At 38.5% G+C, this 14,188-nt stretch overlaps 1 protein-coding gene across 2 annotated transcripts; it reads right to left on the bottom strand.

Annotated features, from left to right (window-relative positions):
* rorca (RAR-related orphan receptor C a) lies at positions 1–13,447 on the bottom strand. Of its 2 annotated transcripts, XR_014210976.1 has the most exons (11): positions 13,103–13,447; positions 7,849–7,934; positions 6,759–6,900; positions 6,092–6,547; positions 5,657–5,778; positions 5,277–5,409; positions 4,610–4,717; positions 4,260–4,370; positions 4,057–4,169; positions 3,772–3,857; positions 2,849–2,987 (listed from the first exon to the last, which is right to left on the bottom strand). XR_014210976.1 is itself a non-coding variant. In XM_082187920.1 (10 exons), the coding sequence occupies exons 1-10, from the start codon at positions 13,107–13,109 to the stop codon at positions 2,826–2,828; spliced, it is 1,440 nt and encodes a 479-aa protein (XP_082044046.1). In that variant the 5' UTR covers positions 13,110–13,446; the 3' UTR covers positions 1–2,825. The 2 variants fall into 2 exon arrangements, 1 of the variants encoding a protein (XP_082044046.1); XM_082187920.1 differs by lacking the exon at positions 3,772–3,857 and having other exon boundaries at positions 1–2,987; positions 13,103–13,446.
* Positions 13,448–14,188: the final 741 nt, after the last annotated feature.

Raw genomic sequence — 14,188 nt, forward strand, 5'->3', positions numbered from 1 at the left:
TAAAGTAAAAAGACCTTTATTACATTCTGTAATCCATGTGTTCAATCCTCATTGTACAGTATTACTCTTTAATGTTTGTTTTATCCTCTGTACCCATAATATACCATAAAATTATATTCCTTAAAATCTATAATATGATTTATTTACTTAAAAATAAAGTTAAAACTGAAACAACCACAGAAGGATCATGGCAAAGAATGAAGACTCTTTTGGGGGATTTTCTGCTTAAAAATGCTCTTTAAAAAAAATAGGATTTTAATTTTTCAAGACAAAGGATAATACTAGACAGGTGAGAAAATATGTTACAGAAAATTACCGAAATGAAGAAAGAAAATATCACAAAAATAAACAAATAAAAAAACACAACAACACTAGATTCAAAGATTATATTCATCCTTAATATAGTTTTGATCCTATTCTTTTTTAACCAAGTCAAACTGAAAAAGATCTCCAATAGCACTGATATAAGACAGGGGTAAAAGTCTTTGATACTTCTGCAATTAACATTCACAAGAAAAGTTACCATACACAGTGATCAAGGTTTAAGGTCTTCTATTTGGTGCAAGGTGTCTTGCTAGGCTAACTGAAGAAGACATTTTAGGACAGAGAACCCAGCTATCTCCCTGAGTGACTGAGTGTAGATGTAAACGCACACTTCCAGAACTACCCTCAAGGATGGGGCGAACGTTTGTGGCAGTTTGTAGGGCTGCGAATTACACTCCACAAAAATCTAAATGGTTTTTACAAAGTATTTGCACCTTGTTACAATCTTTCCCCGCCTTCACACGTCAACTGAAGTCAGTTAATACTAGAAAAGCGTAAAAAAATAAAGAAAATTTCGAGTGTAGACAGAACTTAGCGAGGAGGTGTTAAATGATCTGGAGTGCTTATGAAATCCAAGGAGATCCTTGGCTTGTGAGGGTCGTCAATACTAAAAATGGAAAGACTGATATTGCACGGGCAGACATTACGATACTGTATTAAGCACCCTGAAAATGTGTATTATACCAACTATATAAAATCTTACAAGAAAATATACAGCTAGGCACTGTTCCAGCAGTGCAAACATGAAACATCAGGCAAGCTTGTTAAGTTTAATTGTCAGGAAACTAGAGATTGATACTTATCAATCGATCGAAACATCTTTCATACCCTGTAATCTCACAAAAGCTAGAACTGGACACTGAGGGGTTTTGAAAAAGACCTCCTTGGAGCTTCAGTTGGTGTTCTGCTTTCTGGACCACTCCTAAATCTCCCCTGAGACCAATCTTGACTTCCTGACTCGGAAGAATGGAGGCTGCTATTAAACCGCGGACAGATAGCAGATACTTTTTTGTCCTTTGTATTGAACTGCAAAGTTTTGGAACACAAACTAACCATAGTATTCCCTAACTCAGGGGGGTAGCTGATGACTCTGTCAACCAATAGTTGTGCTATATGTGAACACAAAGGATAAAGGGGAAAAAAACAAATCACACAACACTGATCCGCACATCAGACACAATGCAAAGCATGAGGTATGCCCTGTGAATCCACTTTTCCGCGGTGTCCTGGCGATTGACGGCGAGCTCAGGTTGTCCGTTGTGTCTGAAAATATATGGTTCCTTCCAGCAGCTTACTTCAGTGTTCTTTGCGTTCTCCGTTTGAGTGGTTTGGTACACGCTCACATGGAGAATCTGACTTCAGAAAGTCTCCCTCATAGTGCCATTGTCTTTCTGCCATCTAATGTGGGGCGACAGCAAAGTCCTGCTCCTGCAAAGTCTTTTTTTTGTGTAGAGTATTTAAGTGCTGTCCGCCTGCATCAAAATCAGCATGTCATGCCAATTCCAACTCCAGCCCCAGAATTCCACAGCTCTGGTTGGAAAGTCTTTTAAGGGGCTTGAGAACATTCATTCCAAGGTGCAACTTTCGATTTAGTTAGTCCTCTGCCTACATACGCTATCTACAGGCTCTCTTTATAAATATATTCTCAAATACATCTATCGTTCTACATACAGGTGGTTTCTGATCAAATGAGGATATCAAAATATCTAATATCTTTATCCAAGTGGCATTTGTGTGGGAAAGGGTAATAAGGATGAGGTTTTTGTTAGTTTAGTTGCATCTTTTAAATTTATCTGCAAAAATAAAGAGCTCAAAAGACAACACACCACATGCACGTGTGGTGTGTGCAGTGCACTGTACGTTAGTTTGAGTCTGTGAACGTGAAGGTGCTCATGTGGCGTTTACGACCTCAGGTGTGTATACATTGGTCCCATTAAACAGTTTCTCATGGATTCAAAACTGTTTCTCTACAGAAACCAAGTCTCAAGAGCTTGTTTTACATATGGGGCAGGAATACATAATACATTCTGTCGTAATCCTGAGGCTTTGCCACTTGTCAGTTGGGTTACATTCATAGTTCTCTTCCTAAGAGTACTTGGAAAATGGTCCAGGGAAATATCCACTTTTCAAGCACTTCATTTTTACGGGAGATCTAGGCTCCAGGTTTAATCGAGTACACTTTTCAATCAAAAATACTCAGTTTGAGTCACTATATGTAGGTAACATGAGTAATGGTAACCAGCACCTTAAATGACTGCTGTCATTTAAAAGTGTCTCATAAGAAATCTGGGTCCTGTTCAAATAGAGGAGTGAATCACTCCATCAGGAGGGAGGTTACAGATGGAGTCCTAAAGTGTAATGTGCAAGATTGTCAGTGCGTTGCTGGTTTTTCTCAAACACATATCCATCTACCTCCTATTTCCATTCCCTGTCTTTCTTGATCTTTCTCTCCCTCTCTCTCTTTCTTTCTCATCAGAGCCAATATGACACTTCAATGAATGTTAGCCCTCAGTGGAGTCTGGGAAGGTGATCTCGCTGCAGAAAACCTCTCTGTAGAGAGCAGGGAAGTTGTAGGCCGTTTCTGGGTGAAGGAGGCGGAAAAACTCCAGTTTATCAATATGGAGGTTGCTAATGGACTTCATCATGGGTAACTTGGACACCATCTGTTGAATCAATAGAAAAAGAAAAGACAGTTATAAAATGTTCCTACATAACTTCATTGGTACAAAAATAAAAATAAAATAAAGGGCTTTCAGATGACTAATATAAATATTTTTTATATTATTATTTAATTTGATTGAATGATTAAATATTTAATATTGTAATGTAAATGTTTTTGCGGTGAAAAGCACTCGGGACTTTAATTAAATTTATACAGTACCAAACGTTTTGGGTCGGTAAGATTTTTTTCTCTTACGCTCTCTCATGCTCACCAAGGCTGCATTTTCTTAATCGAAAATACAGTAAACACAGTAATATTGTGAAATATTATTACAATTTAAAGTAACTTTAAAGTAACAATTTAAAGTAACTTGTTTTCTGTTTTAATATATTTTAAAATGTAATAAATTCTTGTAATGGAAAAGCTGAATTACTCCAGGCTTCTGTGTCACATGATCCTTCAGAAATCATTCTAATATGCTGATTTGGTGCTCAAGAAACATTTCTTATTATTATCAATGTAAAAAAAAAATAAAAAAAAAATAAACATTCCCTTATTTGAACAGCATTTATTTGAAATACAACACTTTTGTATCATTTTAAATTTTGTTTTAAATTAATTTCATGCACCCTAGTTGAATTTTTTTTTTTCATCTTAAAAAAAAAAAATCTTACTGACCTCAAACTTTTAAACGGTAGTGTATGTGTGTAACAAGTTATTGGGCAATTTGTATAAAATATAATTTAAATCTGAATTAACTTTCACCATAAAAGAATGCAACTGACTTTAGTTAAATGTCCCGTCTTGATTTGATTTATAAAGTATTCCAAACAAGACGTTTGCGAAGGTGAACTCTTGTAGTTCAAATCTTCTGCAGTCAATTCAGAAGGTTTTGATCAGTTTTCAGAATTCACACATAATATAAAACAGTAAGAATGTCAAATTTAACAAGCATGAATATATTTATTAACTGCATATGTTTATTTTGAATATCCTGATTTTCTCACATTTAACAGCTGTGAGAGTATGAACTTGCTTTTCCATTCAATCTTTGGATTTTTTCCCAGTACCTTTGACAGTTTCTCCTCATTGGCACCACTTTTATGAAGCCAGTGTTGCAACGCAACATAGACCTTCTCCTGAAGTTTCTTCACCTTCTGGGCATCTGTCAACCAAGGTCGGTCTATGAAATAAATTAGTGGAAGAGTAAACTCAAATGTCTGTAAAGACTGATAAAAGTTAAAGATTACTTTGAATGTTATAGTAAAACTACCTGGAGACAGAAGCACAGTGGCGGTAAACAGAGCCATCTCCTCTTCAGACAGCTGTAGCCGGCTCAGGGTTTTAGCCATCTCAAACACAGCACTGACCAGATCATCACAGCCTACAGACAGGAAAAATACAGAAAATTTAGCAGTCATTCAATTGATCTGGAAATTGACCTATTTTCCATTTAAATTAATGTTTCTTTAGGTCAAAATAAAGAGTAATCGTGACTTCATTATATGATTATACAGCGCTTGGTGTACCATTGCTCAGGTTAATTGCACACAAGTACCCAACATGCCCTTTGAAATGCTACAGGGTGCTAAATTATGTGAAAGGTCTAGGGAGGAGACTCACCGAGCGCTTTAAAGAGCTGCGGGCTTGTGAACTTTCCATCGAACAACAATGTGTTGTTGATTGGGTTGTAGGCCCGACACATTCGGATCAATAGCACATCCAAGCAGCCTGGATGGTCCGAGCCACATAGAAGATGGACAAAGGAAAGGCAGGAAAGAGGGAGGCAGAGGGGAGAGACAGGCAAAAGAATGCTCCACACATACACAGAGGAAAACAAAAAACAATTGGGATTTAATTGCATAAATTACAAAATGTTTTCAAATTGAGGATTCATTAAAACAGTCATCATTTTCACAGATAAATAGTGATGTCAACATTCAATCGAATGGCATGATGGTTGTTTTAAAGAGAGAGAGAGAGAGAAAAAAAAAGTGTTTTTTGTTTTCATTTAAATAACAAATGGGGTAAAACGCACACCACACAATGCACAAAGGGAGGACACAAATGGGAAGAAAGGGTGAGAGAAAACGACAAAGAGCCATTGTCAGAACACAGATGAGAAACTAAGAATACATACGGTCTCAAACTATCATACTATAAATATACTGTATTAGAAGATTTAACTAGAGATATAAACTTGGCACTTAAGAGCATTTACTGCACGTATTCACTAATGTGGAAAACAGTATCTGATTTGGTTGCGGTCTTGCACAGAGTTGATGCTGACCTGCTTTCAGAAGGATAATCTGGTCATTTTGACACAAGTCCATGAATCCAGAGATACGCTTGGCAAACTCCACCACGTATTGGATGGCGTTCGTGATGTGCACAGCACACTGCTGCCACAACATCTCTGTGGACTAAATAAATAAATATATGTTAGACATTTCCACCCACATTCTGATCGCAATAATGATGAGCATTTGACGTAGTTTTTAATCCACTTTTAATTAGGCTGCTAAAAAATTATTGTATTCTGTGGGATTAATTTACGTGGAATGTGAGGTTGGGTAATTGCTAGGTTCACAACATACACATCATGAAACTTGCTGTTACACCCCATGGCATTAGAAAGTGTGATGCATCTCATTGGCAGTTGACAGATACCTTGTTTTGGTAGACGCGTATCTCCTCATGTGTATAGAGGGTCCAAGCCAATCTCTTCAGTTCTTCTGAGCTGTACTGACTTGTCTCGATGTGGGATTTGACCACATTCTGTGTAATCCGTTCTAAAGGAAACATACATTTATACAATTAAACCATGCACAACATCTTTACAAAGTTTGTTAACTATGGAAGCATATAGAAATATATGATATATTGGCAGATATTAGTTATATTATTACTGAATTTATCAGTATCAGTAAATATTGGATATTTAAATGTACATGCTCATTTACAAGTTAAAATTAAAAACTATTATACATTTAAATATATTTATATATTTAAATAGGTAAAACTATTAAATATTAAAAAAAATGTAAAAAAAAATTTGATCAGTAGTTAAAATAAAATAAAATAAAATTCCTGCAGTGTACTAACCAATTTCCATCAAGGAACAGCCTTCAGGTGGGTTAAGTAATGAGCGAGTGTAGAGTCCTGACTCATGCAGGGTCTGGTACTCATGTTTGATGTGTGTCACGTCACTAAATTCATGTCTGCTGGGCTCAGGAGAACTCTGGGAGGACGAACTGCTCCCACCGCTTCCCCCCAGCAGCTCTAGGCTGCAGTAGTCGGCGGCTTCCTCCGGTGTGAGCGGCAGATCCAACAGGAGACCGTCTGGTAGCGTGGTTATGTCATCCAGGTCGCTAAGGGTGGTGCTGGAGCCCCGGCTGTAGGCCCGGCCATGGCTGATGCCTTTCTCCCCGGCCTCATCACCAGTGTGGCCAGGTCCACCATTGCTCAGAACCCCTGCCCGCTCCTGGGACTGCTGGTGCTTCTGAACCTCGGCATAGAGGCTGTCGCGCTGCTTTTTTGACATGCGGCCAAACTTCACCGCTGCAGAGAAAAAAGGAGGGTGTTGAAAGAAAGACAACGTAAAATTTGATTGTTGATTAGAACTGACAAAATGGGCCAACATTATACCACATATAGCCAGTGGCCATTGGCTATACGAAGTCATTACACACTGAGTCAACAGCGGTGTTTAATAGGATTCAAGTAGACTCTACTTCCAGTAGAACACTCCCCTAATTTAGATTAGACTCACCATCGCGGCTCATGCCCAGTGCAAGACACTTCTGCAGGCGGCAGTGCTGGCAGCGGTTGCGATTGGTTCGGTCAATAAGACAGTTCCTCTGCCTCGAGCAGGAGTATATCGCATTGTTCTGCTGACTTCGGCGGAAGAAGCCCTTTATGAATGAAAAAGGGGGGGGGGAAAAGAAGAAAACTGAAGTCAAGAAGAGGCTGCATTTCCGTTTCCTCCATGTTTGTAAATCAATTAAGTATTAAATATCAAGGATAACATCGTAACATCAGGGTTACGTTTTAAATTAACTCTAAAACCTCATTCTTTTCAAAGCATAGAAAAATCTCAAGGACTTTCTGTATGGATTTGTCCACCAGTGCAGTTGTATGATCATTTATTAATGCCATGTACCCTGGTGGTTCGAAAACATGGTTGAGTAATGGGATTCAATTCAAATTTGGCATTTGACAAAGACCTTCGGGCAGAGAGTCTGAAACAGTAGATCAGCTCTGGCACACACTGTGTGTCCTTTGGTCAAATACAAGCTGATTGAGATTTCTGACTGGTCAGAAAGCCAATCAGATAAAGAGGTTGTATTGTTTACTGTTTCAGGGAACAGTCTGAAGGCGTCATCAGGGTGTAACTACAAGGTGCTCTACATTTTAACAAGTCTTGTATACTTACACTGTTTATTATTATTTTTCCCTCAAGCAATGGGAACATTTCATGGAAAACAGATCAACAGAAACCTTTAAACCAACTCTAAGAAATGTAGGTCTCCTAAAAAAAATGTATCATCATTTACTCACCCTCATGTTGTTACAATGTATGTATGAGTTTTTTCTTCCATGGAACACGATATTTCTAAAAATGTCTGTTTTATGTCCATATGATGAAAGTCAAAGATGTTCAATGTTGTTTTAGGTCCTTTTGACTATCACTGTATGGACAAAAATCTTTAAAACATCATTATTTGTGTTGCGCAGAAGAAAGACACATTTGGAATGACATGAGGGCGAGTAAATTATGATATAATCGTCATTTTTGGGTGAACTATCCCTTTAAGCCTTACTGAGCAAAAGGAAAGATGACTTAAAGGATGCTCACTTACCTTGCAGCCTTCACAAGTGATCACCCCATAGTGGATGCCCGATGACTTGTCCCCGCAAATCTTGCAGGGGATTACTTCGATTTGAGCTAAGAGAGGGAGAAGTGGTTGAAACATTAGCTAGAGTTATCCTGCACTTATCCAGCACACAGCCTATAGAAGAGTCCTGGCTTAAAGCACAAAGCATTGAAAGCCATCCGCTATCTACATAACAGATCTAAAGCGAGCTACAGCAGCGTTCTTTGTTTGACACATTGATCTTTGAGCAATCGTTCAATAGCATAAAATAAATATAGGCCGACACAAAGCCCGAAGGTCTGGTTTGACTCTCACAGGGACGTGGAAACTTTGCCAGTGTCATATTCTTTCAATAATAATAATGAACAGCTAACGCACAATGAGCGGGGTCAAGCGCTGCAGCACATATTCAAAGACTCAAGGTTTTGACCCACTCAGGATGACATAAGTCCTTGCACCACAGAATCAAAAACAGCTTTATTAACAAAGCTTGCTCTCTGCTTGGCATAGTTGTGCTGGAATTAAGCGGATTGTGATGCTCTGTGTGGGAATTATAAACAGCTGCAGGTTCATGAATAGCGCCTTTGAGTGCAAAGAGTTCTTTAGAACTAAACAAAACTGAGTATATACACAACAAAATGTGCACAAGTAAGTCCTCTACATCCCATTAAAACAAGCTGTTCTTTTCATTATACTGTTTATCTAAGTAGAAGCGCCATCCCAGAATAGCAGGTCAATAGCATTTATCTGCAGTGACCTAAGGTTAAACACTAGGACCTATTGCAGATGAGTCAAATGATACAGGATGGATCCCATCCAATAAAGGTTATTTCCAGGGAACACTGTCCTCTCAGGTGAACTTGATGTAGGAAATGTCATTAATATGTTTTACGCAATGGCGCAATATCTTAGGTAACGGCTAATGTGTTGTGACAAAGAGAACGGGCCGTCCAGGGATAATGACATGAGGACTTACACTTCGGGCCGAATGCTAGCTGATGCGTGCGTCACATGTGTGAGCAATGGAGGTTGAGAGTGGGGGGAAAAAGAGAGAGAGAAGGAGAGACACGTCTGCCAGACATTTCCAGAAGCTAGGTTGATAAACACAATCTCCTGAAGTAATTTTCAAACATTGAGGAGGAAAATAAAGTTTATTCCATAATGTAATATGCCAGTGAAATTACTAAATGGAAAATATTCATTCTTTTTTGTTCGCTCTCTTTCCTTCTACCCCATTCTGAGCCCCTAGCCCCCACCCTCCCTGTGTTATATAACTGCTGTCTGGCAACATTCCATGAACACACTCATTCACAGGAGATCACCCTAGCAACGCAGTGACGAGCATTCCTCCCTCCCAACCCTCCCACGTTCCCATTGGCTCGTGACGGCGTAGCTTTGATTCTGACTCGCCCGCTCACATGCCACTCACCTGCGTAGCATGGTCAGGCTATGTGGCTTAGCTGTTCTACTGACACACTTTCCTACTGAGCCGAGGGAGGCGCTTGTGCGGTAGCCTCGCAAGCTCTGTAATCTGATTAAATTTTTTGTTTTTCCTTTTTTTTTTCTTCTCTTGGCATGTTTAAGGTGGAACCACAAAATCAAAGACCATCATATTATCAGGAAAACCAGTCATTTCAGTTTCAGACAAATTCAAAGCCACTATAAACAACTCTGATTAACCTTTTTATCGGAGACATAAGATCAAGAGGCGCATTTTATGTAATGGCATGGGCCTGATTTATGACTTTTGCACACTTGAAATATCTACAGTACACTCATTAAGGGCCCTGTAACTTACACTTGCCCTCAACATGTGGCAGCCTGTCAAGAATTTGAGCACAGTCCCAGCTGTCTCAGAGCTCTCACATAAAACTATTTTTAAGCTATGGCTTCTGTGCATGGCGACTGGAGGTTGAATTTATCAAGCCTTTTAAGTTTTACCTAGCCTATCGAGTTTTCCCATGCTATGCGTCAGGTGTGTTTTTATACACACACACACACACATATATTCATAATGCAAAACAAAACCTTTCATATTGTGACTCTCACATTGTAAAATGACAGGTAAAAGCGCACTGAACTGACTACAAAGGAAGTATGACTGAAATATGAAGTATTACAGCTTTTTGCCATAATATCAATGAATTCTGGTCAATTTATTAATGAAAAATGTAAAAAAATAATAATAATTTGAGGTCACAAATGATGACAGAATCACAAAAAAGATGCCTGCCTGTTGTTTTGGTAATACAGTCAGGAACCTTTGACATTCAGGCTGTGTATAAAAGGCAAACATCTCCTTTTGTCAGTATTATTCATCAAGCCAATCTCCCATAAACACTTACGCAAATGAAAAGTATATCAAACAACTCTTGTTTGTTTAGCACTGCTATAGAAACCGGAGAAGAAACACAGTCAGATTGACAAAAAACTAATTAAGAGGAGATTTATTAGAGTGCTATGTTTATCAGGGCAAGATGGAGTAAGTAATCTAGCTCTTCTTATCTCCTCTCTTTTGGCCACTCATGTCACTTAGTCAGTATGTCAGTCCATCGAACACCAGTCAGCAGTTTACTGCGTGATGCTGGGAAAAACCCAAGACAAGTGCAGAGACTATGCCCTTTTATCTCAAATAATCAAACAACTTTGTTCAGCAATGTCCAAAGGTCCCGTTTACCTTGCACTTTGCATTTGCATAAGAGGGCTTAGCTAACCTAACCTGTGTGAGATTTGTGTGCACAGTCCATATTAGAGTCAATTTTGGAGCCTGCTCTGCGTCCCCACCAGCTAGTTTGCTTTGATCACAAGCAAAAAGGGTGCCATTTGCATTCATTTGCACGTATGTGAGATTTCAATGCAGTTTTGTAGTCAGCAGTAATGATTTTTCCTCTTCCACACATCACTTAAAAGTGACCTACCTATACTAAGTAAATTGAGATTGTGGAATGACACCGCAAGACTCTCTTTAAATATGCACAGAGGGATTGAGTAATTCTTTGGTATAAGTAACAACACCAAGTTGAAAAACATGAGCTGATAGGGAGTGTAAGGTGACTCTTGATGGGCATTAATTATCTTGATGCCTGCTGGGATTAGGAAACAATAAAAGTCTCATTCAAAAATAAAATAGGCATTTTAGAAAAATGTGTATGAACATATTAAGATGGAAATTGGTTGGTCATTATTATTAATGAGCCATGAGTCATAGCAAAAATACGTTTTTATTTAAGACATATAAACTAAAACACCATAACTTAGGTGTGTAACAATTATGATGTTCTTATTGTTAAACCATTGTCTGAGAAAATCTTGATTTTTTTCTAGCAAAAGGAGATTTTAATCCCTTATAGATCAAGTGGCTGGTCACATTCTCCCATTGCCTGGGCTTAAGTTGTGGTTTAAATGAATGGAAAGTCCATGGGTAGGTGTCAAAGTGCCACTGTATTAAGCTGCTCAGAATTCATTTATAGACGGCTCATTGCCTAAGTCTTCAAAGCCATGGTGGCTTAAAAGTTACAGCACTCTGCATATAGAAGAGTGTCTTTCCTCTGGATCATGGATAAAGTCAAAAGAAACATACTGAATATATAACACCCATTTAATTTAATTTTGCTACATCTCTGCACATTTTGTCAATTCTACTTAATTTCTATTCAGCACATTCTGGGAATTTCAACTAACAAAAGTCTGTACATTCCAATGGCAATGCAGAAATATTACTAACTCCAGAATATAACATTACTAGGATATAAAAACAATTACAATCTATTAAAGTTAGCTAATATATCTGAAATCACACGTAACTAAGCTTGACTGAGCCCTTGTTGTTACGCATTCGCACCAAAGCAGGCGCTGTTTCCTTCATACAGAATTTCAGGTTTAGTATAGTTTGCCATCACGCGTTTGGCATAAAGGTTAAAATAAGATGCCAATAAGAAAAACAGTTAACAGATCTTAAAACTGACCAATTCGCGCCCTGATATATCAGTGCTGTAATATGCTGTGTAATCCTCAATGACAGAAGTAGGTCAATGGAGCAGAAAGACAGTCAGACCGGCGGCCATGCTGAGACTGAAAAACAACAACACGCAGCAGATACACCCCCATTCCCTGTGCCCCAACAGCTCACAATCACATACTGACATGCAGAGATCTCCCCTGAACTAACTGATAAGCTTTTTCACGATAAAGACACCAAAACATCCAGCTCAAGTTCAATATGGCGGTTAAGATCGCTTATACGTAACCAAAGACATAACAACTTTACGCACGACCATAATGCAGTATTAGAACTTTCCATTAAGTAAGCATGCAGTTCAAATAACAGCACTTAGTGATTATTATGTTTTTAAGCATTTTCAAACACTTTGTTTGATTCTTACATAATGAGGTGCGCTTAGCGGCAGCTAACAGTAACTACAGTGAGACGAGTGTTGCCAAATCAAGCAAAAACAAGCAACCAGGTATATATAAAAAAAAACTAAATAAAAAGCAACTTGCTTTTTTTACTCTAAATAAGCAAATAATGGAGAAAGAGAATTTCTCAATTTGAATAACTGATTTATTCTATAAGGCATCAATTAGCTACACAAGTCAACTTGCTACAAATTACGTAATTTCAATAACTATAACCCTTTAATCATAATCAAAATGTTTCACATACAACTGGCCATCTAACTTATTAAATACATATCTTTCATGCCAACCCCTTCAGCAAAAGTACGTGGTTATTTACATGCGCGACTATTCTGACAAAAACGGCAAAACATTAACTGGCCATTTTTATGAGACTTTATGAAACGAAAAGAAGAAAAACAATCCCAAAGTGGTTTAAAGAAAAGACATGGCACAAGGCATGGCTGCACTGCACGGACATGGCAACCCAGAGAGACGTTTCCAACATGACGTTCATCGCTTCCCTCTCACGCTTGCAAGCGAAGAAACCAAACAGAGCTATGCAAAGTTTAGGATTTCCTTGTACTGGTTTTATTCGGTACATTTTTGAGTGGCGAGAAACTATCAAAGTAGTGAAGAAACATGTTACAAACAAGCAACAGTTGCAAATTATCTGAGCGATATTTTTGCGCGCTTGCGCGTGCTTTAGCCTATACTTTAAAACTTTGCGCAGTTCGTGCAATATCAAAGCAAACACAATCACGATCACAACTGTCAAGTGACAGTTTTTTCAATTATTAGACCATTATATTTTGTTTCTAAAAATGCATTTTCTTTAACTTACCTCTCATTTTGATGCTATATTATCTGCGAATGATAATATAACTCCAGCACATTTGAACAGCGCCGAAAGTAAAACTCAGGTGAAAATTGGAAAACTCCAAAACAGAGCAGTTGTAAGAAAATAACAACTACACTTCATAAGTTATTGCACAGCCTACTTGTTCTTCTCATCCGGTTGTTCAAAGTAAATTCCGCTTCATCATTGGCTTTTTTCCCCCCTGCGTAAATGCGCGCTCTGTCGGCTATGTAATAAAATGATGCCCTCTACTCTTTCCCTCTCTCTGCGTCTGTGCTTCTCTGTAGTCTAACCTACTTTCGGCGCGTGGACTCTCACATGATCTCGCTCCACTGGCCCGCCTAGTGCCCCCAGGCAGCGGCGCGCGCTCCCGCACTCGGGCACGCGCTTTAAGGAGGATCCGTGTGCCAGAGCTCGAGCGCGCGTGGGAAAGTGTGGCAGTGTGTCAGTGTCACCACAACAGTATCGTGGGAATCTCTCGCGGGCTCGCGGTTCCAGCGGCTGCGATTGTTTGCGATTACAGCACAGCCCACTTAAAAAAAATACATCAAAAAAAATCAAAAAAAAAAAAATCACGGCATTATTTTCCTTCCTCACAGAAGCAAACGTGCTTTACTTGACTGCTACTGATTCTTTCAACACATTTGCATCTAGTGATAGTCAAATAATTCAAAATTAGGTGAAAAGGTCAGAGAAAGTGTATAAATTTGTATCGGTTTAAAACAGACCAGTCCAACATAAAGTTATTATTTTAGTGACAGTGTATACCTTTCATAAAGTAAAAACAGGTTAAGGCCATTTTAAAAAGGGAGAGATCTATAGGCTAACAATATTATTATGCTTTCTGGGGGGTTGTCTAAGTGAGATTTCCATATGTTTATAGGGATATTTTGCAGTTGTGTATTGATTTTAACTCCAGGTTAATCAAATGCCTAAATTACAGCCAACTGAAATCAAAGCCAAAACACCTATAAATCATTAAGCATATGCAATTTTACCCAAAGCGACTTGCAAATGAGAATACAACAAGCCAAAGAAATAATCCAAGGGAGAACTCAATGACATAAGTTT

Source organism: Leuciscus leuciscus (genome assembly GCF_965113295.1).
Source record: "Leuciscus leuciscus genome assembly, chromosome: 13".
In the NCBI taxonomy this organism is placed as follows: Eukaryota; Metazoa; Chordata; class Actinopteri; order Cypriniformes; family Leuciscidae; genus Leuciscus; species Leuciscus leuciscus.

What these genes read in the sequence shown, in the direction of transcription:
- rorca (XM_082187920.1), bottom strand. An exon ending in TCACTTGTGAAGGCTGCAAG is followed by an intron (nt 6,901 to 7,848) that starts GTAAGTGAGCAT and finishes TCATTCATAAAG; the next exon opens with GGCTTCTTCCGCCGAAGTCA. An exon ending in TACGCGTCTACCAAAACAAG is followed by an intron (nt 5,410 to 5,656) that starts GTATCTGTCAAC and finishes TTATTTATTTAG; the next exon opens with TCCACAGAGATGTTGTGGCA.